Genomic DNA, 25,643 nt, shown 5'->3' with positions numbered 1-25,643 from the left:
TAGTCCATTATTGACTTTGCATTTGCCCGGAACATATTCGTAATCTGATCATCTTCATCTACTTGAATTGTATAAAAGAAAGATGGATCCTCTACTTGCATTTTCTGAAAGTATTCTAGAACAGCTCCTGCATCACCCTTTTCCATTATTTTCATTCGCTTCTTCCGTAAGTAATTTTTATGATCAATGGGTAGGAAACCCAGATTTTCCCGACCACCATATTGCTTACTTAGATAATCTACGGTTGCTTTAGGTGTTATTCCTGAATCATCCGCCATATCCGCTTCAGCTTTTTGAACATCAGTCAAGCCTCTTTGTGATCTTAACATATGTACCTTTGATGGTGAAACAATCTCATGGTTATGCTCCGTCACAAAGCCGGTTAAACAATATTTTCCATTTGCCTGAAGCTTCAAACTCATGCTTGCTTGACATTTAGTTCTTGTAGTTGGACGATTAAACTTCAGTTGATTGATTTGTTTCTTTTCATATTTTCGACCTTCTTTAGAACAACAAAATCTTCTTTTCATATTTTCGACCTTCTTCGGTTGATTGACCCCATCTGATTTTCTTACCCAATCCTTTCGAACACTGAATCCTATCTTTCCAGCATAACTATTGTAATACTTATATGCACTCTCATCAGAAGTGAACTCCATTCCGACTTTTGGTTGTTCATCAAACTTTTCATATGCAATGACTAGTACATCTTGTTCTGCTTCTTGATCCTCTATTTGTTGGCTTGCTTCTTGATCCTCTATTTGCTTGCTTGCTTCTTGATTATATATTTCAACATCAAATTCTAACCTCCGACATGGTTGAAAAAATGATTGACTTTCAAAAGCGTTATCATCCATTTCACTACCTACAAAAGTAAAAATCACAAAATAGAGTAAAGTCAGAATCATTCAAATGCTAACCCAAAGAAATGGAAATCATATTTTTTTAGATTTATCGAACCTTCAGTTGGTTAAATTTCAAGAGATGAATATCCATAGTTACAAGGCTAATGCAAATGCAAGATATCATTGTTGCATAGGTTTTTGGATAAAGAAATAAAGGAAAAATAAAATGTCTTGACCATGGAGTGAAGTGACAGGCATGTTGATCGGTGTGCTAAGGCCGGCAATAGGTCGTACATCTAGGATTTAGCCCCTAAACTTGGACCAAGGACTAGTGTGGGTTTATTTTTTTATTTTTTATTTTTTACACAGAAGATGCTAGAAAACGGACAGGACAATAAACAACAACCTCAGTGATGAAGATTGAGGGACATGGTCAACAAAATACAAGGCTGTGCTTATATCATGAAAGCCATGGCCCACTTATTCTAAGCTTAGCATAAAGTCCTAAGACACTACCATAACATAACACATTTTCGAACTCTTAGGCAACATCTTTTTTCTTAAGTGGAAAGAGCGCCATCAAGTCTGGTTTACGGTGATTTGAAACTTCAGATGGCCGCCCTCATATTCCACGGTCATCCAAGAGTCAGAGAAAGGATCATGGCACATTCCCATGGAAGGAGAATGTGGCAGTGAGGAATTGAGGACTTGACTTTGTATAAACAGGCGGAAAACAGATGGTCCGGGTGAAATTCCTATAAGTTTGGATGCTAATTTAAATGGCCTAATCACTCTGTCCATCCAAACAGTTGATTGTGGTACCATTGTTGCAGAGAATGATATGCAGAACTTCTTGACTGCATCTGATCAACTTCTTACATCTCAACTTCTTGGTGACAAGTCTTCAGTCGTGACAGGCAAGAGAAAAGATAGATCCCCTTCTCCTCGTAGACTTCAATAGCAACTGCCCCAAATCCATTGGTGTTTGGGGTGCATGTTCGTGATTACAATTTATCTAATAGGCGATGGTGGATTGGCACTTTTAATGTGAGTAATTGCATATTTGAAGCATACACATAGATAAGCAGAATTTTTGAGTTTGTGGTGGGGCAGATGTTTGCGAGCTAAACATGACTAAATCCAGTCAATTAATGGTCTGTTTGTGTGGCCAAGGATATTCAGATTGAATGGATTGGGGTGGCTTGGATGGTTGGAACTACATTATGTACGTGGCCCTTCTCCAATTCTAACGATGGGATAAGAATGGCTCCGAGCGTTTTCACCGTAGTTGCTACTTTTACATGGAGGCTTTGGCATATGCGGCGAATCGGCTGACCTCCAAAACGGCCATGTGTGTGGTAGTTGCTGGGTTTGTAATTTATTTAATATTGAATTTTTGAGCTGATAATTCTTAGTTAAAGCAAGAGATAAAAGTCTCATTAAACATCAGTTTGATTGGTGTTCTATGAGTTGCTGCGACTATTACGTGTGGTAAACACACAATACCATGTTTGTTGGTTCTTCTTTGAAGCGTCGCTAGAGCAGTTAAAGAGTGAAGATGATGCGGTCATAGGTCATGACGTTCTCTACTTCTACTCTGAGAATAGCTACTACACCACTAGTGTGAATGGAGAATTACCATCGCACCCCACATGCTAATATAGAATAACTGTGATAGATCCTGACCATTCACAATATACAAAAATCATTTACAATTCATAATAATCAAAGTCGTTTTGGTAAACTCAAAATAAAGGCCATGTTTTTTTTTAAAAAAAAATTATTGCATATGTACCGTTGGATCTTCTCGTTCAGATATTCTTAGCACAAAACCTCCATCCAACTGATGGAATGTTGACAGTGAAACTTACCTGGTTAGTGGCACGTTGGAATATGTCCTGCGATGCTCTCACCCTTCTAAAACTGAGACAGAGTGAAGAAAAAAAAGAAAAGAAAAAAAACTGAAAATGGGGTTTACCTGTTCACGGCGGAAACGGAGGCTAACGGAAGTGACGTGCAGGAGCATTCATTACGGGAACAACCTATTGGTATTCCACCAACCACAAGTTGCCACGTCACTTCAGCAGCCAAAAGGCTACTGAAGTGTTCAGTATCCAATCCGCTCCCATGTATTTTATCCACGCTATCCAGTATGAGAGACAGATCCAAATCTTAAGTGGACCACACCACAAGAAAATAGTGGTGATTGATAATGTCATTATATGTTAATTGTCTTGGTGCATATTGATGGAAATTGGATCATTGATGTGTTTTGTTAATTTTCTATTCATGTATATTCTTTTTTCATATATATTTTTTATTTTTTTCTAAGAAAATTGAAAATAAATTACAAGTTACAATATTATTTATTGATGCAATCGTCCCACATCTCACACGTGCACCTCCGCACGTGTGTACAAGAAAAGGACTGCCCTCCTTTTTTAGCCATCATTACTTTCCCATTTTTTTTTTTTCAAATCTCTAATTTAGGAAAGCTGCTCTTTCTTTCATATCCTATTTCATAGATTTTTAGTTTTCATATCTTTTATTACAGATTGTAAGGTTGATTATAAATAGGACCTATGTCCTATAGAATAAGACAACTTGATCAATATTCTCTTTATGAAATTTTCTTCTTTTCTCTACGATGGCTGTTAACGAGAGGGAAAGTGATCTCTAGTTCTAGATTAGAGGACTGTTGAGCTTGCTCACAGTCTTGCATTTGTGAACTCGAGCATCCGGATGGAGGATTGTTGGATCTTTCCCATTCTTATTGATTTATTTGCTTTCCCTTTCGGGTTTGTATCATTTATGATACGATTTGATTCAGTCCTTGTGATTTGCGATACTATAAAAATTATGAAAACATTGCTTGTCTGCTTCAACTGCTTGAGATTTTGCATGACAAGTATTCAATGTTGTCAAGATAGAATTGCTTCTTGTTCTCCCTCTTGAAGTCATCCCAAGTGTCGATTGTGCACGTTCCCTATTCCACGTCCACATGACACCTCATCCACCATAGAAAGTGTCATGAGGTACATCGATGCGGTCTTAATGTTAGTCATCTCATCCTCCAATGACCTTAAAGTGTTGCTTCAGCTTCTGCAGGAAATTGTCCACTCCCTAGCATCTCTTGATCCGTTGAAGGTCCTAAAGGTTTGGTGTTCATACCTTCACTGCACAGCCCATGGCCATACTCCCATTGGACATAGCACTTTTCACAGAGCCCAATCACCCCTCATCTCCTCATCACACTTCTTCAGCATGATGAGGATCTCCAACACCATAGCCTAAAAGGCCTCACTCTCTCAACATTGAGCGTCGGCCAACGTGTTTAATGCAACCAACATTTCCCCCTCAAGCTTCTCAAGCCTACTATCTGGGTCTTCAATATTGTTTCCTATTAAGGACATCCATCCTGTCCATCAAATGCATGACCACAATTTACCCCATGGTACCAAAAATCGGACTGATCCAAAACTCAGGTAGGCTGCACCACAGGAAATAAGTTGAGAGTGGACAGCTACCCCCACCACATAGTTTATATAAAATCCAGGCCATTCAGACCATTCGTCTGGCCTGAAAGGATCTGGTAAAAAATCAGGCTGTTTTGCAACTCATCTGGTCCCCAGTGCAAGTCAAAGGTGGGTGTTTCCCCCATCTTGTTCCCTGTTATGTGGTCCAACTATGTTGGATTGGGCTTATTTTTTATAACTGGGGTTTAACATAAGCTCATGCATCTAGTGGACAGGTTGGATGTCCTGCATACATGAAGTGGGCCCCACATTTCTCCAGTACCACTATAAGCTTATGGTGGTATCAGTAGTACTGCCGGAACTCACCTCTTAAGGTAACAGTGTTGATTTCCATTACACAATGAGGACCTCAACACACCTTCCTTACCAAGATGATAGTTTATGGAACCGCTCCCTGGAAACATCATTAAAAGATGCAAATAGATCCAAAACCTTTCTTCTTATCTCATTAACTAGAAACGAGCAATTCCAAGGGGCGTGACTTTTGCAACAGCTTGACCATATTCATTATATAGGCTATTGCAGTCAGCAGATATAGGTTAAGAACTGATATAAACATGCTTGCAGTTGGAATATCTTCCATGAGCAGACATGAGAATAAACATGAAAAACAGTAGGAACAATACAAATCAAGGACAAGATAAGTAACACATGCTTCTCCACCAAATGGTAATGCTTCCAGACCACTTAAAGAAGATTGTCGGCTGATAAAATTCTCTTTAAATAGCATATGTCAATGCCATGATAAAAGGTTATAGACATGAGTCATGACATTTGAGATAACTACAAACTTGGTGGCCAAGTCTTTGGGACACTGCTAATAAATGAAACCAATGTAACAATGAACTACACTGTTTTTTTGTGGCCACATAAGTACAGCATTCCTAGATGTGGGTGTGGCACATAGAAACAAGGTTTTGAATATCAGTATCATGTTGGTTGGGCACAAAAATGATACAATACAAGGTGTATTAAACTTGTGTTAGACAACCTATATCAGTGCAAAATTTCCGTTGGCCTAAAATTTGAAAAGTTATAAAGAAAGTATGAAAAATGTAAAACACCAAAATCAATCTTTTCATGTTTTTTTGCTTGTATTTAATGGTGTATCATAACATTCTTTGATAAGAATATTGTTTATCGGCTTAACATACAAAAAGTTAACCCAATTGCCCTATTCGAACACAAATCAAGCATCATACATTACGGCCCATTATCTTGAAATGCAACAAAAAGAAGGAAAAAAGAAGAAGTGATAGTCTTCCCCATCCAATTTTTCCAAAAAATGGTTCATTCTAGTTCAATTCAAATCTTACTTAAATGTGTTGTTTTAATATCCAAAGTAGGTTTTGATCTAGTATAAAATAAGTTTTTAAGCTTCCTCCAATGTTGAAATCAAGAAACAAGTGGGAAAGAAAAAAAACATTGCAGAAAAGTTGAAAAAAAAAGGAATCGGGCCTTTATAGCCATATTGGTACTGCTATGGCATGTCATAATCAAAATTTCACCCTTGCTTTGCACAATGGGGGTTGGCAGATAAATGATTATATAGCATTTTTCACCCTGTATGGTGATCGCCAAGGTAATAAGAACCATGGACCACAACTCTCCCTTGGCCACCAAGCTGTTGTGTCCAATCTCAGTTGCCCAAGAGCATCAGATGTATTTTCTTCAAACCTACATAAACATGTTCCACAGAAATTAACTCAATAAATGCAACATGCCATGCGTAACTAATCACATTGGTTTTCTAGGGCACAACCCCAACAGCTACATTAGTGGCAATGGTGGTGCTCATACGATTGTCCTCTCTAATGGAGCAGGGACAAGATCCTTGGAAATTAGCTTTTGATATATTTGAGATAAGAGTTGTTTCCTCCCTGCAGGGAGTAGTTTTTCTTACCCCTAATATTTGCAATATGTGAACAAGGTTGCTGACAAGTGGCAACCTTGCCAAAGTGTGGGTAATGGGCACTTTGTATTGGCTCATCATTCCCGCTTTCTTGAAGCTGCATTATTTACCTTTTCTTCTATGATATTTAGTGATTTTTAAAAAAAAAGAAAAAAAAAAAAGAACAGAAGAAAATATTTGGATTATTCATGTTCTATTGATTTACTTTCAGGAGACAATTAATTATGTTACTTCCCTCGTGCTTTGTTTCTGATAAATATTTTGTTATTGATAATGAATACTACGTTCATGCCAATTTCTGGATGTTAATTAGGTGTTGTCTTCACTCTTTTAAACTTAAACAGATACTTGCAACATTTAGGATATGAAGTAAATTATGTACGGAACTTCACCGATGTTGATGATAAGGTGAGCGTGCTTGTTATAAATTACTTTTAGTAAGTTGATATCTTGAAGAATCCATTCTTTCCATTTCTTTTTTCTTTTTGAGATGTAATATTGTAAGATATTTGGAAGTTTCCATCATTGATTTTCTGTATTTTGTTCCAGTTGCATCTTATTCCTGGTATGATAAATATGGTTTTTAGACTTGGAGACTTGGATAAACTCGGTTGGTCTTGAGTTGAGCTGCGATTCCCCCAAGTCAGGGGTTGCATCAGATTATCAGTTTTACTCGCTCGAGTCGGGCGGTGTATCAATTTTACTCGCCCGAGTCGGGGTTGACTTGGTGGGGATTTGTGGTATCGAATCAGACTGGATAGTGCTGAACCCGAGCCAATTTGTTCGAGTTGCACCCGACGTGGATGGGTCCTAAAACCATGATGATATAGCCTACTAATTTCTAGATCATTGCAGATAATTCGCAGAGCAAATGAATTGGGTGTAGATCCATTAAGTTTGAGCCGTCGTTTTTCCAAAGAATTTCTTGATGATATGGCTGATCTTCAGTGCCTACCTCCTACACATGAACCACGTGTTTCTGATCATATGAGCCAGATAAAAGATATGATAGTTCAGGCAATTCTCTACCTCTTACTTCTATTGTATTTTTGAGAATGGTGATTAGATTATTGAATATGAAATTTCTTTTTCTACATTACATGACTGAATGGAAACTGTTGCTTTTCATAATTGCCAAACTTAGTATATGTTGTATGACTATGAAAATCATGAACATATGTTTGTAGGATGTGTTTGGATAAGAGTTGTCAATATTAAGTCACCCATATGTAAGTTTTTGTTGTTATCTTTGGGTCTTCAAAATTGTCTCTTCATCTTTGTTCATTGATATCTATGCCCTTCATTTTGCCTGTTGCTCTTGTTTATGTTATCTTAGCTCATTATTATAATGTAATTTTATAGCCTCTTTATACAAGTCACTATTTAATTGGAAAAGGCCAAGGACCTATTGGTCCAGATGCCTAGCTCATACAACTCCTCGGATGCTTGGATACTTGCATGGATAGTCTCAGAAGACATGTTTGTTCTGCAGCTTAAGGTATGACACATGTGACGAAGACCCCTTTATAAATTTTCAAGATGGTTCTCTATTTCTAAAGTTATGCAGGAAGATACAGAGTCTGTCGATGGGGAAAGCTCGACCCTGTTGGGAGTGAGTTGGAGATGGCTGCCGAGTGGGTGTCATGGACGTCAGAAAGTGATAGAGGCGGGATAGAGGATCAATCATTAGTGGAGCTGTGTAACGCCCCGACTTTTCAAGACCCGAGTACATGACCCGTGTCCCGAAAACCCGAGTGTTAACCTTAAAGGATGGTCAGGTATAATATTTTTCTTTTATCAGAGTAAGCAGATGAGCGTAGAGTGGACAAGTAGCATAAAGGGAAATTTCAAATTTCATTTAGAATATACAAGTGCTGCCCAAAATGACTTATACAAACCAATGTCTCCAAAATTAACAAATACAAGAATTACATGATCTAATACATGAGAAATAATAGAAAGCATATAAATATGAGCCGCAAGATCACACAGCTCCTCCAAGCATACAGTCATGTATTCCTGGTGATCGTACCCTGCTCCTTATCAAGTCTGAACATGCATATCACTTAAGCCACCTGTACTACCTGTACGGTTTTATATTTGATGGATGAGTGGCCAACTCAGTGTGAATTCCCCTCAAGATTACACACCGCCGCATTAGGTAAGAAATAGTATAAAACATATAGACAACCAAAACAGAGTAAATGCAGTCTTGTTAGATGCATGGATGCATGAATGTAATGATCGACCCGGGTAAAACATCCAGACGGTCTGTGCCCCGGGTAAAACATCCAGACAGGCAATGTCCCAGGAAAAACATCCGGACGGACAATGGAGTCGTCACCCAGGGATAAGACTGGTCATCAGCGCAACATTCAGCGTAATCGCAGGGCATGATAATCCGAGTCAATATCATCAACGAATGACTAGTCATAAGCGCAACATTCAGCGTAATCGCAGGGCAGAATGATCCAAGTCAATATCGTCATCGAATGACTGGTCATAAGCGCAACATTCAGCGTAATCGCAGGGCAGAGTGATCCAAGTCATCGAAATATGCCATGTATGCATGATTAGCCAAGCCATTATTAATCCATTTACAACCAGCCAATTTAGGTAAGCTCAAAGGTCACTACGGGGAGCACATGGCCCAGCGTAGGCCGACGGCTCGGGCATAGTGTCCCATTGCCACCATCCCCGGCCCATGAGACTACCACCTTAGGATGTTTAATGGAACCCCATCGACTAGTGACCAATCACATTACAATATATGGGGCTTACCATCGCATGGTTGCACAGAATAAAATATCGAACCCATATAGGGAAATACTAGAACAAAGCCACATAGGGCGATATCAAAGTAGGCAACATAGGGCGAGTATCAGAACTGTGCGATAAAAGACCATCCTTGAAAGCCATTGGACACAACAACTTTGGATGGTAGGCCCACATCAATGGTCCATCTAGACCACCGCTCAATAACTACCAAGTCGAAGGTTCATTATGATCACAACTTGTCAAGTTACATCTCAAGTATGGGTGTACATTCATATGTGGGAATTTCCCACTAATGTACCAGTTTAAGTTCCATAAGCAATCCACAAGCATGAACAGTTATACAGGATAATTATAAAGCATATAATACAACAATTCAATTTTCACTAGCTAACACATGTGATTATAAAGAGAGATATTAATTATGAATTTAAATAACAACTATAACTTAAGCTAATGAGAAGATGGAAAGCTCAAAGGGAAGAATCATCATAAGTCAATTCGTAGAATGCTCCTGGGGGCAAGTTTCCTTGGGGGGATGGTGCACTTACACCACTCACGTGACTCCCTGCAATTTATTTATAATAAATAATGAGTCACCAATTTGATCAGGTAAGAATAGGTGGAGGGTAGGAAGACCCTGGACCGAGGTTGTCTTAGGTTGTACTCAAGGCAAACAAACTCACTAAGCATAAACCCTTGTTTTTAATTAAACTGGATCCAGTCAGGGCCCACTTGATCACTAGATCAGCCTCATCCTTCTCCTTAGATCCTTAGGACGGGTTCATCACGTAATATACATGTATACATTACATACGTAGCACATAGCATATATATATATATATATATATATATATATATATATGCATACCTTATATATCTGAGGTATGTATCCATGGCATATAATGTATACACCAAATACATAACATCTCACGTGGTATACATGTACACACTGTATACAGTACATATGCATCACACAATGTATCCCTATATCAGTTATGTATATGATATTGCAGCCTACAGTACGTACGTACATATATATGTGTACTATACATGTATCACACGAGTTTTGTGTGGACGGTGTGGATGTGTGTCCAGGCACACCACATTCAGACCCGGGACGGTCTGTATCCAGCGTGCACAAAAGTGGGCCCCACACACATGTAGGACTCACCATGCAAATATGAACATACGTGCGTTCCTTCACACTTGTGACATGGGTTCTGAATCCAAATGGTCCATAAGATGTGGAATCCCAAGAAACCCTGGGAGGTAAATTTTCATCCTGATCTAAGATTCTGGTGGGCCATAGCAAAGATAAATGCACTTTCAAGGGAAGAAACTGTTTGCATTAACCATGGCCCACCTAAGTTTTGGTTCAACGTAAAAATGGGAACCAGGGGGTTTTATGAGGTTCTGCTCCAAGTGGACCATTCAGATTTTCCAAATTCATCAGCCATGGGGAGATCTCGAAATTTTGCAGTTGCTTACGTGAACTTGCATATCTTCGCTCCCTGGCGCATGCATGCATAGCCAATTCACTTCACGTGTGGGTATTGCGTAAACATGGGTGTCAAATCCGAACGGTCCATAAGATGTAGAATCCCAAGAAACCTCAGGGCGTGAGTTTTCACCATGACCCAGGATTCTGGTGGGCCATAGCAAGAATAATTTCAATTTAAAGGAAGAAACTATTTTCATTCCTTGCGACCCACCGAAGTTTCGGTTTAAAGTAAAATTTGAAACCAAGGGGTTTTATGAGGTGCTGCTTCATGTGGACCATTCGGATTTCCCAGACTCATCATAGCTGATGAGATCTCAACTTTTTGCAAATCAGTTTACGTGAACTGATTGGCAGAGGAGCGTTCGGAGTCCTCTGGTTCAACGTCCTGGTGCATACATGCACCGTTATTTCACTTCATAGGTGGGTCCCATGTGGGGCCCACCACATATCTATGTATACTATCAGATATATATTCATATACGTATGTATATATATACATATAAATATATAAAATAAAGAAAGAAAGAAACAAAAGAAATTGCCCCGTACTGGACGTCCGGCCCAGGGCCCACATTTGGACCATCGTCCCTGATGGACGGTTCATACATAAATGGCCCATGGTGGCCAAGCACTAGAGCAATCCACCGGCATTTGGTGGGGCCCACGGCCGATGCAGGGCTCACATTCAGGGTCGGCCCACTGACGTTGGACGAGGTCCACCTGCATTTTGCAGGGCCCAGACCGTCAGTCAGCCCACCAACCCTCACATGAGGTTCCGTTTCTTCGTTGTAGGCCACCATCATGGAGTAAATGGTGGATCTGAACCGTTCATCAGGTAGAGGGAGGAAAACCATTCAAAACCACGTTGATCTTTCTAGGCCACTCACATTCACGAGGTCTCTACGGCGGTCGAAAGAAGACCGTTCGGCTACTTTTGAGGCTTGATTACCTAGGTGGGCCACATCATCAGATGATCAAAGCTCGCCCTTCATGGTCAAAATTTCAAGAGGAAGATGGTGGACGGTGTGGATATGCAGCAAGGTGGCCCAGGGTATTCGTACAGGGCCCACCAGCCTTTTAACGTGATTCGGTCCCTAACAGGGTCCCTGCCTTTTATCCGAGTTTGGCCTGAAAACTAGCCATTGTTTGGCATGGTTTGGCCTGGAATATTGTTACCACTGCCCTAGATTTTGCGTCCTAGCAAGGCTTCAGTTGAAACAGCCCTTAGCTCTAAACAGAGCTTTAGTTGAGTCGGTTTTTCAGCCCGGAACAGGGCCATGGATTGGCTCAGTTCTAGTCGGAACAGGGACCCAACGACAGTCTCAACAGTCCGCCTATTGCCATTGATTGGCTTGCCCTCCGAGCTAGTTTCGAAACTCTACGGAGAGCTCAAAACAGACTCGTCATGAGGCCTGTAATGTGGTTTGAAACGGCCATTGTTTGGCTCGTCCCGACGTTACTGTGGCTGGACCGAACCCAACCATTTGCTTGGCATGGTTCCGGTTCAGAGACATATGACATGAAGCTATAAGGAAGAAGAAGAAGAATAAAAAAAACGAAAGAGAAGACGGTTCTCTGGGTTTCCTCTCCGCACTCTCTCCTTCTCACTTGGTGCGCATTCAAGGGCTACACTGACTTCATTTTATAGTCAGCGAGAGAGAGATGGACGGCTGTGATCGTCCTTACCGTGGACGGCCGAGCTTAGCCCTTCCCAAAGGGGAAGTCGGTTTCTCTCTCTCTCTTTCCACAGGCTCTCGGGTCGGGTTGTTTTTAGGCTAAGATGGACGGTGGCGTTCAATCTCCCTCCTCCGCTTACGAATGGTCGAACGACTATACCGTTTTGATTGTGTGGGTCCCATGAAGGATTTGAACGGTTTACAAAGCTCGGAAAGCGATCATGGTGGCCCACTTATAGGGTTAAAGTAGGTCGGTTTAAAATAGAGAGAGAAAGGCGGGAGATATTTCTTGTTTGCAAAAGGCTTGGTCCAGTGTGGCTCGTGTATCAGCGTCTTTAGTGCACAAGCACCGTGTAGGGACCTGCTGAGATGTCAGTATCATAATCCATACCGTCCATTCGCATTAGGAACCCTTCATAGGGACCCTGTCCCATTTCGAGTCGATGGTGAGACCCAGGTGGGCCATGCCAACCAGATCTTGACCCTTAACGGATGATTATAATTGTTCCGGTGGTCAGATTTACCCCATATCAATCGTCAACAGTTAAAGTGGCCCTATGAGTTGTCTACCTCTTCAAGATTTCTTATTGCCCATATAATACTTATAATTTTATTTTATTTCATTTATTTTGTTATGTGTATACATGTATTTATATCATTTTTATATTTATTATTATTATTGTCTGCACACTATATATATAATTCATGATGTGGGCCACACTGTAGGTCATTAGGAGTTAGGACCATTATAAACCAATCCAACGATTGGATTGCCTAGTATTTTATTATTGATAACCCTAGGGGTCCTAATGAATGTTTTAGGTGGGATTTGGGAGTTGAATAGAAAGGATCTTTCTACGGGGCGTTGTAAACTGATGAATGGTGGATCTTGTGATTTTGATCCCTACATTGGTTTCATACAGATCGATTGTACTAAATAGGTGTATGATGAGATGTCATCACACTTAAGATTATACAAATAAGATTTTCATTTATTTAAATACAGTTTAACTTGTGATAGTCAAATGGACAGATTGATTCCAAATCTTATTATGATGTTGTGAGTTGTCATAGTCTAAAATCTAAGGGTTTAAGATGGATATATAGATTGAGAGTTGTTGGATAGTGATGTGTAAAGTAAATTACGTGGGTAATTGCATATATGTAAGCTAATTTGGATCTACGTGGTGACACCCGAGTACTGAAAGTATGGGGTGTTACAAGCTGTTTCAAGAGGACTTCATTTCTAGAGATCTGCAATGCGTGATGGAAGGTGATAAGGACATCCTCGAAGTTACTCATTTACAGGTTGTGGCAGTTCAAGATCAGATGGTCCAAGTACAGGTGGAGAAGAACATGTCTATTGGCGATAGTCGGGAACTGAGTTGGGCATCTCTAGTCGATGTGGTGAAAGAGAAACCTTGAATAAGGGATGTGCTTAGACATTTTGGTAGGCGCATTGGACTCTCATTTGGGGATCGGCTGGAGGACTATTATGCCCTTTTTCAATTTGTAGAGGAGTGAGGTTGGCCTAAGGATGTTGTAAGATCGTGGGGACGATCCATCAGGGCTTCCACAAGCTGCAAGGAGTTGATGAGCCTAGTGACAATTGACATCCTTACTTCACGGGTATTGAACGAGACTGCTAGAAAGGGGAGGAAGGGAAGGTTCGTTCCAAAATGAGAGTTCTATCCTGGAATGTTCAAGGGGTGGGGAGCATGGATACGAGAAGTATGATAAAGGATGTGTGCAAGAGATGTAAGGCACAACTCATATCTTCGCAAGAAACAAAAGTGCAACTCTTCAGCAAGAAATTTGGGGAAACAAGGATGCTGAGTGGGCTGCTCTCAATGCTGTTGGTAGATCAGGGGACATGCTTGTGGTGTGGGATTCCTTTGTGCGGGCAAAATCTGACTTGTGGAGCGGCTCCTTTTCGGTGTCGGTAATCTTGAAGAGCAGGAGCTCAGGTGTTGATTGTTGTTTACTTCCGTGTATGGGTCGAACCAGGAGGATAGAAGAAATGATTTTTTGAAGGAACTCTCGGATACTCGAGTCAAATTCAGCAGGCCTTGGTCATTAGGGGTGACTTTAATGTTACCTGTTTTGCTTTGAAAAAGTCAAATTGGGGGAGAGTAAATGGAAGCATGACAGATTTCTCTGATTGGATAGAAGATAACGAACTGGTTGATTTGCTCCTTTAAGGAGGTATGTAGACATGGTCGAATGGTCAGGTCAACCCAATCATGTCCAGGCTAGACTAGTTTCTTATTTCTACCGATAGGTTAGATTGCAGGGAATGAATTAGCCAAAACATCACCATCATGTTGTCTCTTTCCCATTCTTCATGGGTAGGCCTATGAATGGGCTGGGCTCTGGTGAAGCAAAATACAAAATTTGAATAGGACCAGCCGGAACAGTTCAAAATTTGGGCCAAAGCCAACCCCATGCCCAGCCCATTGACAACCTTATTCATGGGACGGGTCATTAGATAAGGGCTCCTTCCCTTTATGTATCCAAATTTTCTCTTCCCTCTGATATACAGTTTGGCAGATTTATACCATTCCTAGTAATTTCTGCCGCCAAACTTGATGGTTGTTATCATCATCCCAGGAGGATCCTTTTGATTGTGCTCCATTGACACTGAGATTTCATAATCACCCTCGTTCTATAGTCTGTCATAATGCAAATGGATGCTCAATCTCAAACAAAAAATTGGAATGCTTCATGTTGTCATAATTGTGGAAAAAGAACTTGAAGAATGCTTCAAATCAACAATTGAAGAAGGGTGAAAATCCAGAAGATGTAGAGATGAAGTGGAACCCTTCAAAAGTCATTCCTAATAAGCAGATCTGCTCACGTGAAAGGTCGGCCGGCCGTAGAGATGCTGGTCAGCCCTGCAGGGGGGGGGTTAGCCTTAAGGGTTTGACTGGTGCTTTTATGGGGGCTGGTTGACCCCCCTGGATGTGCAGTTGACCCTAACTGGCACTAGTAGTGGGCAGGTTGGCCCTTCTGATCAACTGGCTGGTCCTAGTTGGCCCTTCTAATTGGCCACCTAGCCTATTAGCTTACTTGGTTAGATTGTAGATGGTTGGGAAGGAAAAGAAAGGAAAAATGGGAAGAGAGGAAAAGGAGTTAGGAGAAAGGAAAGGAAAAAGGGGATCTAATCCTCTTTACATACGATCAAGAATGTAGGAGATTTACATGGTAAAAGACAAGAAATGAGAAAGAGAAAGGAGAGATGGAAGAAATTGAGAGAGAAAATAGAGTTGGGGTTGGATGTCCACCCCTTGCTTCTTTTATTAAGATTAAAGCAAATAAATACATATGGTGCTTCACCACATTGCCGAACTAGACAGACACAAATCTAATTATTTCACTTGTTTATCTTCATATAAGAATTAAAAACTTTTCAAATTGAGATACAACCTTTCAGTTAGTAATGGAATGTAGTTATGCTTTTCAGTATCATGGCTTCTACATCTCTGACCGGGTCTCCACTTTGATGAATCCTTCATTCTCCGACATTTACATGAAAACACTAGTGGTCATGATTACTTCATTTATTTTGTACTTCTGAAATTTGGAGAACAACGAACCTTCTCTATGTAAGTGATCAGCACAAGTGGAGTTGATTTAAGTCTTTATAGTCTTTAGTTGCAATATTTAGGTGGTCCATATAATATAAGATTTGAGTTTTACAAACTTAGCACTTAACATTCAGTCCATGGTGATAGGTTCCCCTATCTTCAAGTCCATATTTTCATCGTTTCACCTTTGATATGTATAAGTTGCCTTTGACAAAATCGGATCTACAATTATTCTTATATCCAACTTTTTATGTTGCAAGTTTGTGATTCACCTTCTCAATGTGCTTTAAAATTAATTTTCAGTTGATGAGGAAATGTACGCTTTGAATTTTTTGCTTGTAAGAGATAGAAGTCTTCTTTTGATTTTTGAAAATTATGCCACACCTTTTCTGAAAACTCAATTCTATGGCTTCTTGATTTTGTTAACAGTCTCAAACTCAGCAGATGGGAGGTATCTCATTCTTGAATAGATATAACAAAGGGAATTCACACCTTTAGGAGCCGTTGTACATAACACTGTTTTAGATGAAGGTTATTTAGCTCCTCTTGATTTAAGTCGTATTGGGAATAGTCCGTGTTTACTTTTTTCAGCCAAGTATCTCCTTCTGTGTTGATGATGCTAGAACATGTTAGGACGCTCATGATTTCTTTTTTCTGCATTAGTTCTGGACAATGAAACTCACTATGTGATTTCTCCAATCATATATGTTAAGGCCTTATTTAGTGGTACTTCCTAAATGATACCTAAGGTCTCTAACCTTACACCTAGCTATTTATTTTTCTTCATTAAATCTGATAGAGCAAGTTTGAAGAGTATATTCCAATTGTGGGCATTAGGCGTCTTAGATTACATTTTTGACTTTTCTTTCATTTGGTACCCATCACTCAATGGGAACTTGCATCTCTAATGATTGTTGTTTCCTGGCAGATTATTCATAATGGATGTGCCTATGTCGTTGATGGAGATGTGTACTTTTCCGTCGATAAGTTCTCTGGCTATGGTCGTTTATCTGGACGAAAGTTGGAAGATAATCAAGCAGGCGCACGGGTGGCCATTGATCCTAGGAAGAAGCACCTTGCTGATTTTGCATTATGGAAAGTAAGAGATCACACATGTAGTCATTGTATTTATATGTAAATACATATATGCTTTCATGCATACATACATATTGTAGAGACATGCTCACATCGAACTAACTGGATGATGAGTTGTCATCTACCCAGTGTATAGATACATACATACGTATGTAAATGTACATACATACATGAATACATACCCCTACATACATTTTTCTAATGTCCCTGTTAATTAGGATTTAGGTGTAACTCATAAGGATGAAGTGAAAGTACAAAAATTAGCTTGATCCTAATATCCAAGGTATGTTGTAACAGTAACAGTGGATGTAACCAGTGTTCGTAATATCAGTATCGTTACATGTATCGTGGACCTAGGATAGGGAAGCATGTATTGACATCACTGGTACCTAGAAATGTATCCCTAATTGAGGGAAACATGGAGAAAAAGGTGGAATTTTTCATTGAAACTTTAGGAGTTGCTAAAAGATACATGTTTACATATTTAAGAATAAAAAAATTACAAAAAAGTAACATACATAATAAGTTTCCATTTAATAGGGGCCTAAACTATGTGCTGTCATAAAAACCCCTGTGATAGTAACAAAAATTTATCCATGCATATATACGTAAGTACATCTTCCATTATCCATCCATCCATGCACACACACACACACGTGCATGCATGCATTCATAAACACTTACCAATCCATTCATGCATGATAATTTCATCCATCCATAACACATCCATTCATCCATCCATCAATGCACGCATCTATACATACATATATCATATGTTTATCTATGTTTGGTGGTCTGAGTTGGAAAATGGTAATCCTTTTCTTTTTCGATTGTCTGCCATTACTGCACAATTTCTCTCTTCTCCTTCAAGCCTCTGTATAACTTCCTACTCTTGGATATCTGCCACCGCAAGCTTTACAGAACCAACGTTTAAGCCAATTGTTCCCAGATATTGAGTAAGTTTCTTCTTTCTGATTCAAATTCTTGTGAAACGTAGTGTCATCAATCTAGAATTCCAAGGGGATGTACATATCTGATACCAATGTTCCTCCCATCTGAAGATTGACCATTCGTCCCATTTTTTAATCTTTGTAACAGTTCCATCTCTGATCGAACTGCACATCAAGAAAACTGATTCAACATGCTTTTGACTTCCCAATGATACCAACATAGTGTTTTCCTGTAGCACTTTAACAACCATATCTTCTTCTTTTATCTCCTCGCAATTGCAGGTTAACCATTGGGTGAGATCAGATTCTCTTATTCCGGGGTTAGCGATAACTGCAAAGCAGTATTCGTAAGTCTTTAAAGAGTCGGCAAGGACTTTGAGATGAATCGACACTTCCATACCTTCCTTTGTAATGTTCCTCCAAACTAAGGTATTCCATAACGGTAACGGCGGCCGTAACGGCCACCATCATTACTTTTACGATACAGGTTGACCGCTATTACACACACACACTCTCTCTCTCTCTCTCTCTCTCTCTCTCTCTCTCTCTCTCTTGTCTATTGAAAAAAAAACCTGCAAAACCTTTATCGGCCCTTAATGGGCCGTTTCGGGGGGCGTAACGAGCTGTTATGGGGGGCTGTAATGGCCTTTACGGGTCATTTTATTTGTAATGGCTGTTATGGCCTTTACGACCCCGTAATGTGTAACGGTTGCCACCGTTAACTTTAAGTAACGGCCTTTACGTCACACTATGCTCCAAACCCACTTGTTTTCCAGGTTATGTATAACCCTTGTTTCTTCGAGTCCCTGTTCGGTTTTATTCAGCACTGCATTTTTAAAAGATCGCCCTACTGCTGATTCTGTGATTGTCTTCGAAGATCCCGAGCTAACTCGAGCATCTTTCCTTTGTGGTGTCTTCCTGTTTCCTATCAGTGGATTCTGCCTTTGTTTCTCCCCTCTTGAACCTACTTTGACATTTCTCTCTGGGCCATATCTCGCCTTCTAAATTCTTAGTTTATTCCCCTCCAAAGCTCTCCCCATTTAGTTCGTGAACTACCTTTCCCAGTTCCTCTTCCAAGCTCATTCAGACAAACGCAAACCTCTACTTTCATTCGAGTTTTTTACCGCACGATAGCAACTTCCATTACTATGCCTGCACACGAGAATACCCTCTCGAAGGTCACTAGTTTCCATTATTTAGGAAAACCTTCTACGAATACAGTTGGAAAGTCCGATTGAGAATGTGTATTTTCCCCCTTTCTTTCCATTCCTTTTTTTTTTTCTTTTCCAGAAACCGTTTCCCATGTACCTGCATCGTCTCCTTCCTCCCGATGTTGAATCTTCCACCCTGATAGACAGGACCTGTAATCGCTTTCTCCATTTGCAGGAGATATCTTTTTCACCACTCATGTTTTTTCATTACCTGTTTCGTATGGCATCTTCCAAACACACCTTATGGGCGAGTTGCAGGAAAAAATTCACTCACCTTTACGACCCCTTAGATCAAGATCAAAAGCTACGTAGGGCCACCCAACAAAGTCACCATCTAGTTCAAAAGCCAATGGAGTTGATAGGAAATTGGCTAGGACCTGTAACTAGGAGCATTTAAACACCTCACACATATAGACAAGTCAATCAAAACTGATATCAAGATAGCGTGGAAAGGGACAGTCTAGATTGAGCAAAGAAAAAATAGGCCTGATCATCATCTTGAAACATCTATTTGATAAAGCCCAATTTGTATTATTTATGGTTCAAAAGTCCCACTTTGGAACCATGAGTAATATGATATGGGCTTTATCAAATAGATGTTTCAAGATGATGATCAGGCCTATTTTTTCTGTTCTCAATCTTGATTGTCCATTTCCACGCTATTGATTGGATGATTAGGATCATCTGCTTGGTGTGATTTTTGCACCATGTCTTGCTCGTAGTTATAAGAATGAATGAATGGTTCAGATCAATCATAGGTGATCCCATATGTCATTTAAAAGCTTCAGTGATGTTGGCATGGGGATGTTAGCAAAACCATGTGCGTGCGTGCGTGCGTGGGCATGCGGGCATGTGCATATATGAAATGCTACAGTGCTCTTGGAGCACTTTTAAGTTATAGTGCTCCTAGTTGTAGGGGGGAATCTAGAGAGTTCAATCTACTGATCTAGACTGTTCATTAGGTCTAACACATTTTTCATGAGCTGCCATGACAATATCACACTACGTTGATAAATTTTAATTGTTTAATCAGTGTCACGAATTATGGATGGTCAAGACCATTTACCCAAAAATAGGTTTAAGCAACAATTTGATTCATTTATTTGTTAGGGACGATCATGGATTGCTTATAATTCTGAAGAACCACCCTCGTTAGGCAATCGTAACCATCTTGACAAATTTTAATTGTTTAATCAGGGGCACGAAATATGGATGGTCAAGACCATTTACACAAAAATAGGTTTAAGCAACAATTTGATCCATTTATTTGTTAGGGATGATCATGGATTGCTTATAATTCTGAAGAACTGCCTTTGTTAGGCAATCGTAACCATCCCATCCATGACTTGGGAAAAGGATGGCTATAGAAAATAAGGCTAAATCAAGGATGCTGGGATCACCCGATTAGCGTGTTTTTTTGTGTGGTAGGCCGTGAAATTTGTTCTGAAATACAGTTAGGCCACAGGTCATCAAGCCCTTTCTTGCTACCTCCACTTACATCCTTTTAGGTCTACCCCTTGCAGTTTTAGAGCCTTCAATTTGCGCCAACTCATTCCTAATCAGCAGTCTTTGGTCTCCTTTGCACGTGACCAAACCATCTAAAGTCTACTTTCTCTTATCTTGTTACCTATTCATGCTACTCCTAAGTAGGACTGTGGATGGGCTGTGCTCCGGCTGAGAAAAATCAAAATTTTGAATAGGCTCGGCTGGAACAGTTCAAATTCCGGTCTGATGCCAACCCAGACCTGGCCTGTTGACAGCCCTGCTCCCAAGTTCCCTCGAATGCATTCATTTCTAATTCTATTCTTTTTCATCTTGCCACTCATCCATCTTGACATCCTCATTTTAGCTACACTCATCATATGAACATCTTATTCCTTAATTGCCCAACATTCTGTTTGAAAGCCTGCCAACTAGAAGTGACACACACTTACTGTGTTTTCAACTGAGATCTTTATTTTAGTTTGACAATCATCTCCTCATGTTTTGCAGTCTGCAAAGCCTGGTGAGCCAAGCTGGGATAGCCCTTGGGGTCCTGGAAGACCAGGATGGCATATTGAATGCAGTGCCATGAGTTCGCATTATTTAAGTCCGTCCTTTGACATTCATGGAGGAGGAATGGATTTAATCTTTCCTCATCATGAGAATGAGATTGCCCAGAGTTGTGCTGCATGTTCAGCGAGCAATGTGAGCTATTGGATGCACAATGGTTTTGTTACTGTCAACAATGGAAAAATGTCCAAGTCACAAGGGAATTTTCTCACAATTCGTGAGGTAAGTAACAAAATGTATGTGTTTGGGAAACGTTCTCATTTCGTAATTCGAGTTTATTTTGAGTCGAACATCTTTGGGATCTTTTCTGCAATCTTTCTTTCTAGAATTGTTTTGGCCATAACCAATTAATTGCGCTGTAGGTGTTCAAGCTGTACCATCCATTGGCCTTGAGATATTTCTTGATCAGCACGCACTACCAGTCTACAGTCAATTACTCGATCAAACAACTTGAAGAGGCATCAAACAAATTTTTTGACATTTATCAGGTGAATACCACTCGTAAGTTGTTGAGAGTTTCAGTTTCAACATGGAAATTTATTTGTGATTTCATGTGTCATGCATGCACCGTTAACATGATTGATGTGTTTAGCTTTATTATATTTGCAGGCATTATATAAATGTGAAATGGCCTTTTCTCCATTTCGAGAAGAGAGTCTCAAGGATGAAATCACGCCTGATATCCAAAAGTGCATTGACAAGTTTCGCACTGATTTCCAGAATTCAATGGCAAATGACTTGAATACTCACGATGTGGTGAAAGTCCTATTGGAAGATGTCCTGAAGGCCATTAAAACTGTTCTAGACTTGTTAGAGGTGGACCTTTTTACCATCAATTCCTTAAGATCCTTGAAACTGTGGCTTTTTTGAAGTAGATTTGAATGTGTAGGCTGCATTCGCACTCATGACTAATATCTCTCTGATAACACATTCTTCAGAAGAAGAACGAGCAACAGCCATGGATGATTCAGTCTCTTATTGCATTGGAGAAAGAAGTGAAATCTGTTCTTACCATTTTGGGGCTGATGTCATCTTCAACTTATTCTGAGGTATGTTTTCCTGAATGATGATAATTTATTAAAGAACTACAAGAGAAGAGAACAAAAGCTACCAAGTCAGGATGTGACCCTCTCGTCACTTCCCCGTCAAAACAATCTACACAGAGAAAAACAACCGTAAAAAACAAAGGGCTCAAAAAGCAATAACCAGCTTTCTTGAACTACCAAACTCCCCACTCCATTACCATGAGGGGTCAGCTGGTTTTGCAAGCGCCCAATTGATGATCAAACACATGATTCTTCTCCTTCATGTTTCATCAGAAATTTTTTTATTGGGTTTCACTGCATGTAGTTTTATCATCAATATTCCTGCCATTTCTCTCCTTCTGTAGGGCCCCCAAATGACCCCAAGGAACACCAAAATCCAAATGGTATTCCCACGACCTCCTATTTGGAACACGGGATTAAATGGTATGGAATTGCATTAGATGGAATTATTTCCATTATTGCACAATGATTGCATGTCTGGAAATACCATGGTATTTGACCATCCGATCACACGTTTGGGATCAAATTCTTCCTTCGGGAAAAACACTATATTAAGGGCCTGTTTGCCAATTACAATAGTAAATGGCTGTAAATGGGCAATGATTATTTACTCTTGTAATTGTGTGGTGACATCACTTACATTTGACTACAATGATGACTTTGTTACATTGTTTGTTTCACACAGAAAATCATTGTAAAAAGGTAGTTTTAGAGTGAAAATGTAACGATTACAATCTACTTTACCTTCTTCCTTTACAATTGTAATTGACTCTTGATTCACGAGCCATAATTCCTCTTTAAACACACTGGAAATGATAATGATGACTCGTTTACTTTGCATTTTATAGGAATTTGGAAAACCAAACAAGCAAAGTGAAACCTGCGTTTGGTGGACCATGGAATTGTAATCAATGGATCAGATTTCACAACTGATGTCAGTCGACTGTACGCATATGCAACTTGAATATCATGTGTAAAGGGTACGTATGGATGGATGACATGGATACAGGATCAATGTGGGGCCCACAGACGTAGTGGATTTTGAAATCCACCAGAAATCCTGCAGTATCTAATCTTGGGACGGGATGATATCATACCTGGATTATTCCATCCTTCCTGTCATTTTCAAACCCCAGGTGGAACCAAATGCAATTCCATACTGCCTAATCCCACGTTCCAACACACACATACGCACAGAAGATGGAGGAACCACGGCCAAATCAAACATGGGCATTACCGTGAAAGTGTCAAATCCAAACAACGATATAGATGTATTTTAGCGATGATTTGACATTAAAGTAATGAAAAATGTCACTATTATGATTTTACCTTAACCACCAATAAACCAAACATGGGAATCGGTGGTCAAATGTAGATGTTGTTAGGAGATGCGAAAAGTAATTTGTAATCATTACGCATTTTCTTTACATTGATATGGTAATTCCCAATCCAAATGGGCAACTTCCAACAAAAACCCAAGAGAGTTGTTCCATTATTTGATGTGATCTCTAACCATCTCATGGTCAAAATTGCCAGGTTCTAAGTCAGTTGAAAGATAAGGCATTGAACAGAGCTGGTTTGACAGAGGAGCAATTGCTGCAGGTGATTGAGGAAAGGACTTCAGCTAGACATATGAAAGACTACACATCAAGTGACTTGGTTAGGGATGTTCTCTCTAGTAAAGGAGGTATTATGCTGATGGATTTACCCGATGGAACTACAACATGGAGACCATGTGTGCTAGTGGATCGATCTGATTTAACAGGGGTTCAATTGCTGGAGCTGATTGAGGAAACTGTAAGAGCGAAAAAGAAGCCCAAAGATTCAAACTCCGACCAGCTTATTGATGTGGTTGCTAGTAAAGGTATCCTTCCTATGGATTCAACTGAGAATAAAGAAGCATGATCACTATCCCATTCCTTTAGGAGCTCTGTTGGAAGATTGTGGTTGGATTTACTTAAGATGGCCCCACAGGTTGGACGCACACCGTTAAGTAGGTTTTTTTTTTTTTTTTAAATTTTAATTTGTGAACTTATGGCAGTAAATAAGCTGCTTTTTTAAAATAAAAATTAGTTTGGTAACCACCTTTGTAAAAGCAGTTTATTAGTTTAAACTTACATCTTAAACCCAACTGAATTACTTGACTTTTAGGAGCTCACTTTGTAGAAAGTGGGTGGATTTATTTCAGATGGCCCACAGCTATATGGCTACAACCCCATGAGTAGGGAAGCAGATGGCGTTGTGTGCCACACACCACCAATGTCTGTGGTGTTGCCAAGTTCTGTAGGCCCCACCATGATTGTATATGTTATATCCAAACTGTCCATCCATTTTGTGAGATCATTTTAAGGAATGAACCCAAAAATGAGGCAGATCCAAACCTCAAGTGGACCATACCACCGTTGAAACCTTCCTAGGGTCCACCATGATGTTTATTTGCCATCCAACCCGTTCATAAGGTCACACAGACCTGGATGAAGGGAAAGGACAAATATCTGCTTAATCCAAAACTATTGGCCCCCGAGAAGTTTGCAATGGTAGACATTCAACCGCTACTTTCTGTGGTGTGGTCCGCTTGGGTTTTGGATCTAGCTCATTTTTGGTTGTATGTTCTAAAATGATCTCGAGGTTAGTGGTGTGTGGAACACTGTCCAATCGGCTTCTCACATTTTTCGAAGTAGATTTTTAAGCCATTGATATGATAGATGTGACAACATTGGCTAATTCACTGGCTTGGGCCATGCTTATGGGCTGAAGCTACGCAACCTGCCCATGCCCTGGGGTGACTGCAAGCTCTGGGCAAGCTTGATGTTTCTGTCCATCTGTTTGGCTACTTCATTTTCAAACATGAGGTAGTCCATGTTCACCACAGCACAAAAAATAGTGAGGATGAAAATGACCATGCTTTTGGGACCATCGTGTATGTGTGTGTATCCTTTTGTGAGATTAATCTCACCAGGATAAAGGGTTAAAACAAATATGAGCATGATCTGAAATTCATGTGGCCCTAAGAAGGTTAAGGTTTCAATGGTGATCATTCAGTCACCACTTTTTCTTATAATGTGGCCTACTTGAATTTTACATCTCTCTCATCTTTATAATCATGTCTTGAAATGACCTCCAGAAATGGATGAGTTGGATAGAACATACATGTCATGGTGAACCCTATAGTGCCTGAGGTTACAGGGATTCTTATGAACTCGAGTTGAGTTAAAGTAAGTTACCTCTAGCTAAGGTTTACATGAATTCTCTAAAACTTATAACATATTAAATAAGAACCTTCAAGTCCGCATGTCAGACATGGAGTGTATAATGAAATGCCAAAATTACAATTTCATTAAATGAAAATCTTTTTAGTGATTTGTTAGCCACAACTAACATACACACGTGGTGCATTTCCATAGAGCCACATCAAGGTAAATGGAGATATGTTCACAAGCAATTCAATAGGTCA

The 25,643-nt window shown here is 39.9% G+C and overlaps 1 protein-coding gene across 5 annotated transcripts in view; it reads left to right on the top strand.

The window, feature by feature from the left end:
* The window catches only part of LOC131231430 (cysteine--tRNA ligase, chloroplastic/mitochondrial-like), a 28,841-nt gene extending 4,465 nt beyond the window's left edge, over positions 1 to 24,376 (top strand). Inside the window, exons 2-10 of one of the 5 annotated variants that reach the window (XM_058227606.1) lie at positions 6,638 to 6,701; positions 7,149 to 7,310; positions 16,764 to 16,934; positions 21,084 to 21,365; positions 21,506 to 21,631; positions 21,753 to 21,959; positions 22,082 to 22,192; positions 23,038 to 23,134; positions 23,726 to 23,819. In XM_058227606.1, the coding sequence (XP_058083589.1) occupies positions 6,638 to 6,701; positions 7,149 to 7,310; positions 16,764 to 16,934; positions 21,084 to 21,365; positions 21,506 to 21,631; positions 21,753 to 21,959; positions 22,082 to 22,192; positions 23,038 to 23,097 (1,183 nt within the window). In that variant the 3' untranslated portion in view covers positions 23,098 to 23,134; positions 23,726 to 23,819. Of the gene's footprint in view, positions 1 to 6,606; positions 6,702 to 7,148; positions 7,311 to 16,763; positions 16,935 to 21,083; positions 21,366 to 21,505; positions 21,632 to 21,752; positions 21,960 to 22,081; positions 22,193 to 23,037; positions 23,135 to 23,725 lie in introns of all 5 variants that reach the window. The other 4 variants (XM_058227604.1, XM_058227603.1, XM_058227605.1 and 1 more) reach the window with 4 other exon arrangements.
* Positions 24,377 to 25,643: the final 1,267 nt, after the last annotated feature.

This window comes from Magnolia sinica, chromosome 17 (genome assembly GCF_029962835.1).
Source record: "Magnolia sinica isolate HGM2019 chromosome 17, MsV1, whole genome shotgun sequence".
NCBI classification, from domain to species: domain Eukaryota; kingdom Viridiplantae; phylum Streptophyta; class Magnoliopsida; order Magnoliales; family Magnoliaceae; genus Magnolia; species Magnolia sinica.
The sequence above is the reverse complement of the archived record's forward strand: the minus strand, read 5'-3'. Positions and strand labels throughout refer to the sequence as shown.